We start from the raw sequence: 5,875 nt of genomic DNA, 5'->3' as shown, positions 1-5,875 counted from the left end.
AATAGAATAATCACCATGGGCATTATTAGGACAAGCAAGAAAATTTGAGTATGCATTGCAATTAGATAATACTTTGACAGCAAACTTAAATTTCTTAATTTTGACCATTGTATTGTACTTGCTTCTTTCTTTTGTTTTTTTTTACAGACAGAAACTTTATCAATTTTTATATATTAAAAGTATGTGTGCATATGTATATGTATAAGCAAATAAATCAAACCGGAGTGTTCAGGGGCTATTTTTGGTTCTGCTTGAGGTCACTTCTAGCATTGATCAGGACCATGTTATATAAGAGATCAAACCCAGACCTCAGACATTCATCATGTTTTGCTATATGTCCAGCCCCTTGTCCTTCTTCTTAAGTAAACAAGCTTGATATATATAGCTCTATCATTAGCTGTCTTGCTTTTGAGTCCTTGAAGGAAATGAGTCAGGAACATATCTTTGAATAATCATCTATATCACATTAATGGCATAAAATAGGACTCAACACTTGCGGGCAAGAATTGTCTTTTATCTTAGTGCTTTTAAAGCTTAAGACAATGAGTGAGTGGCTCTATAGTTATTTCGTATCTATTAATTAAGCGTTGCTTTAAAAAAATAGATTCTCAGGTCCTAGTATTTTAGGTGATTTTAAGGTCCCAAAATGTTTAGAAGAATAGTCAGAGCTCAAGCCTATTTAAGTACATTTTGTATTGGAGTCTATGATAATCTCTTCTGTGTCTAAAAACATATTTAATAAAGCAGGTCAATAAACAAATTTTGAGTATCTACTCTGAGAGCAGTAAGAGTGCAATAAATACTTGATAATGAAACAACTTTAATTCAGGCAAAGTATTTTGCTCCAATGAAGCAGACTTCTCAAACAGCAATGGAAAAGCATTTTCTAAGTGTTCAACACATATCATTCCAAGTGCTTTTGATTTCAGCTATCATTCCAAGGAATAAATGCTTCATTTTTACAACACTGTATTACAATCAGAGGTTAGGATGGTACAAAATAAATAAATAAATAAATAAATAAATAAATCCCATTTACCAGAAGGGTGGGGGGAAGTACTATGTGATTTTAGCTGTTTATTGACCAAATCTCAGGCACTCCAAAATACAATTTGAGTACTCAGAGCATTTCGTTGACATCTTTCACAGTCTGTGGGGTTCAAATCACTCTAAATATTTTTTGTCACAAATGAGAGGAAGAATTTGTCTCTTGAGGATTCATAATCTAAGAACTATTCCTCTTTATAACCAGTGAGAGAAACATTGCACTTGCAATTTATTTAGCTTAAAATTCAGATTGCGGGGCTGAAGCGATAGCACGGCGGGTAGAGCATTTGCCTTGCATGTGGCAGGCCCAGTTAGATTCTCAGCATCCCATATGGTCCCCTGAGCACCACCAGGAGTAATTCCTGAGTGCAGAGCCAGGAATAACCCCTGTGCATTGCCCGGTGTGACCCAAAAAGAAAAAAAAAGGATTTGGATCACTTTAAGTGTGCCTTTAAAAAGATTGTTAACTGTTACTATTATTGTGGGTACAATGCAACAGTGCTCCGGGAGCCATATGGTGCTCACACTCACTCAGAGTTTCACTCATACAAAACATGTGCTGTGCCTTTAAGCCACATTCCCACACGCTTCTTCAGGAGTTTCTAAAAGTACAAAATGGTTTGGTGCCATTCTCTGCAGGTGTGCAATGTGAAAACAGAATAAGATGTGGATCAACTCAATGTTTCCAAGTTGAAACTGGTTTGTGTGGATGGATTCAAGAGCAGAAAATCACGATAAAATAAATACCCAGAGCAAAATCGTTTATGCTGGATGAAATAGATTTATTAAGAGACAAATAGTGAAACCCCTTCCTACCTACACCCAAAACAGATTGGTACTGATGCAGAATTTAGTAAGACACGGAGCAACCGTCAGAGGGAAATTGTTACTTCCCTGCTAAAATTCAGCTATGTCAGGGAAGTACATCTTGCTTTCTTTGGCTGTCGGTAAGCATTGGATGGCTGGGTGACATGTTCAACATCACCAAAGAGGAGTGTCTCAGAAAGTAGTCAGCAAGATGAGGGGTGGATTTCCCAGGCGTAATCTGAGAGCCCGGGTTCTTCAGGTTGTTCTGTGCCCAGAGGATGGAGAGCCGGGTAGTCGACTGCCGTTCTTGGTTCATCAGTAGGTGCTGTAGCCGAAGCCAGAACCTGAGCCCCAGGGTCTGCAGAAGCTGCCGCCGTAGCCACAGCCCAGGTAGCCAATGTTGCTACCTCCGAAGCTGTAACCCAGGGAGTTGTAGCCATGGCAGCCACAGCCATAGTTCAGGGGGGAACCCAGGGGCACGACGCAGTTGAGGGGGGTGGCTCTGAAGTTCCCGTGGAAATTGGTTCCGTAGCAAGGGTAGCCTGGGAAGTAGCTCCCGCAGCAAAAGAAACGGGTCATGGTGGTGAGTGAGAGGAGTGGAGAAGGCTTGGGGTGGGTTGCAGGAGTGAGTTACTCAGGTGGGAATGAAGGTGTCCTCCTGCACGGGCCTTTTTATACCCCAGCGGGTGGGCATGACACCCTGGTCTAGACATCCTCCCCACAATTTGCATAAATAATTCTATTATTTGCCTATTATTTGCTAATAAAATGTATATAAAGGAACCCACAGACTCATGGGCCACGTTTTTGTTGGCTTTTTTTGTTGGCACAGGAATGCCGTGGACCTTCAAAGTCACTGACCATCCTGACACATATTTGGATTCTTTTCATCAGTGTCCCATAATTTAACTGCTCTGATGACAGCATCATGTGAGACTCTAAATTCTCTGATTATAAATTGCTCTTCACTGACCTAGATGCTCTCACAAAGCTTTAGCAACAAAGCAAACACTTCTATTACTTCTCGAAATTCTTTCCCCAGGTCATTCAAACTACATGGGGCATTTCCAGGGCTTCCTGAGTGTCTTTTTTGAGCTGAAGAAATTTTTTGTAACTCAAAGTTGTGGCTTCAAAACAATATGAATGTCTTAAATACCTCTGAATTATCTGCTTTAAAATTGTTTTTATGCAAAGCAATTTTCACCCCAATAAAATGAGTTTTAGAACAAAACATTGCCATGCAAATCCATTGAAACATCTTTTTACAGACAAGGTAAGGACATCAAATAATAGGAAGACCGTGGATAACCTGCTCATAATTTTTCTAGATTCATTTATGAGCATCGTCCTTGTTAACACTGATTTTTTTTCATGAAGAACGCACAAGCTTTGGTTGTAAACGATCTTGAACATTGACAAGCTGCCTTGTTGTAGAATTGCCGCATTGGTGCCAGAGTGTAACCTGATTTCAAAGTCAGGATCGACCATGCTTGGTTCTTCTTGACTCCTAGTAAAACCAACCTGAATGCTGTGAATGATGATGAAACACCAGTCGTATGAAGAAAGGGTACTTGCTATTTTGTATGATCTGGTCCCATTTATGCAACTCCTATTTGGCTTACAGGTCATTTCTCATGATGAAGGTAAACCAGAAAGAATTTGATTCCGGCAAAACTAAATTTACTCCAATTCCAACAGAAAGTCATCCTTTTCGTATTTGTTTTTATTTATTTTTGGTTTCTGGGTCATACCCAGCAGGGCTGAGGGTATAATTCTAGGTCATTGCTCAGGGGTTACTTACTCCTGGCAATGTTCAGATGACCATAGGATATTCAGGGGACAGAATCTGTCAGCGCTAAACTCCATTTATGAGCATTCATTGACTAGCTGCCTTGTTGTGGGATTGCCACTCTGGAGCCAGAGTATAACCTGACAAAGCAAGGATCTCTCTGGCCCCAACAACTCTTTCATACACAAATATGAGCCTAAATTCTCTGCAAAAAGTAAAAGAAAACCTTTTGGATGCTAGCTCTTTATTTAGACCCCCTCAGTGGACAATCATAGAACCCAGTCCTCAAATGAGTCAGTCCAGTTAGGCTCCTAGATCTTGATTAATATGTAAATGAATATATTAGTGTCAGAATCAGCAGATATAGTCTATTTTCAGCCTCTTGACAAAGAGAATGAATTCAAACAATAGGTTGTGTATGAAATGGTTCAAATTTTGTAAAATGTAACAAATAGTCCATAACACTCAGAAGTATGTCCTTAAGAAGGAGAAGACAAAGATGACCCAATAATGTGATTCTTGGCATGCTTAAAACTTTTAACCATGAACCCCACTTACCTCTATAATTCGATCTACTACCGCCAGGTGGCAGTAATATTGAAGCTACTCAGTCAACACTGGAGTTGGTCTTATCAAAACCAGCCGACTGGTCTTGTCTGACAATCAGATTTCTGGGACTCTCTTTTCCCCAAAATGCCACGCAATTCTGGAAACCTCGAGTTTACAATAAGTTTAGCAGATAATTCTGATCAGTTCTAGGCCAGTCTTCCAGGAGATCTGAAGGAATGTGTCTTTGCTCGAACCCCTGGCATTACCATGAGTTGCTTATCGCATTGAACAGCATTTTTATGGTCACCTTTTATTCTGGGTGATAGCGATAATTCAAGAAAATAAAAACCTTAGTTTGTCTTTTCCATCCCCTTGAGCTTGTTTATTTTCTTTACATTTGAAAAGAAGGGAAGTGAAACGGACTAAAAACCACCTGAGCTGGCCTCTCCTGAAATAAGAAAAAAAGGATAGAAGTGTGTATCTAAATTATATTATATATAATCCACATGTCACATGCATTTAAAATACAATGTTTTGTATATGTTTTATATAGTATACAGATATATTGTCTATATTAATTACATGTATAATTTCTTGCTTGTTTTTCACTTTCCTAATTTCTATTAGATTTTCCAGAGACAGTTTTCAGCCTATTTCATTTTTTAAAAATTTTAAATATAGCACAGTGGGGAGGGCATTTGCCTTGCAAACGGCCAACATGGCCGATCCAAGTTCGATTCCTTTGCCCCTCTCGGAGAGCCCGGCAAGCTACCGAGAGTATCTCGCCCGCACAGCAAAGCCTGGTAAGTTACCCGTGACATATTCAATATGCCAAACACAGTAACAACAAGTCTCACGATGGAGACGTTACTGGGACAACTCGAGCAAATATCGATGAACAACGGGAGGACAGTGCTTTAATGAACAGTATCAATGAAAACTATTTTAGAAGGGTCCAAGTCTTTGCTACAGTACTCTAAACATTTTAACTCTACTGATTATTTGTTTATTTCACCAATATATACATCAAGAAGACTCATGTTTTTCTCAGCACTTCAAACATATATTTTATAAAGGAGCAGGAGTGATGGTACAGCAGATAGGGTGTTTGCATTGTACAATGGTTCATCTGAGTTCAATCCCTGGCACCACATATAGATCTCCCAGCCCACCAGAAGTGACCCCTGAGTAGAGTCATAAGTAAGCACTAAGCACAGCCAGGTGTGGGCCAAAACAAAAGTAAAAACAAAAAAACAGCAAAAAGTTTTATATAATTCTATAGCGCTATAGCACTGTCATCCTGTTGTTCTTCGATTTGCTCGAGTGGGCACCAGTAACGTCTCCATTGAGAGATTTGTTGTTACTGTTTTTGGCTTATCGAATATGCTACGGGTAGCTTATAATTTTATAATGATAGAAAAACTGTGGTAGTGTAAATTTTTAATGAGAAATGTGAAATCAGAGAGTTGAAATGACCAAAATTGTATAATTGAAAACCAGTAGCTTTGGGATTGTAATCCATACCTCTGGCTCCAATGCCCTTGCTCTTAACTACTTCGCATCTGGTGGTGTTAATTCGTATTAATTCTTAAAAGTTACACAGTGATCCAGATCACTTTATCATTTTTTTGAAGTACATATAAGAATAGAAGGGCCACACTGCCCCAAACCTCAGTGCTTGGG

At 39.2% G+C, this 5,875-nt stretch overlaps 1 protein-coding gene across 1 annotated transcript; it reads right to left on the bottom strand.

Annotated features, from left to right (window-relative positions):
- Positions 1-2,169: 2,169 nt before the first annotated feature.
- LOC130018674 (keratin-associated protein 7-1) lies at positions 2,170-2,433 on the bottom strand. The gene has a single exon (XM_056109480.1). The coding sequence runs from the start codon at positions 2,431-2,433 to the stop codon at positions 2,170-2,172; it is 264 nt and encodes an 87-aa protein (XP_055965455.1).
- Positions 2,434-5,875: the final 3,442 nt, after the last annotated feature.

Source organism: Sorex fumeus, unplaced genomic scaffold, assembly GCF_029834395.1.
Source record: "Sorex fumeus unplaced genomic scaffold, SorFum_2.1 ptg000265l, whole genome shotgun sequence".
NCBI classification, from domain to species: Eukaryota; Metazoa; Chordata; class Mammalia; order Eulipotyphla; family Soricidae; genus Sorex; species Sorex fumeus.
Note: the sequence above shows the minus strand (reverse complement) of the source record. Positions and strands in the feature narration are given on the sequence as shown.

Coding starts and splice junctions, on each gene's coding strand:
- LOC130018674 (XM_056109480.1), bottom strand. CDS start 2,433: ATGACCCGTTTCTTTTGCTGCGGGAGCTACTTCCCAGGCTACCCTTGC.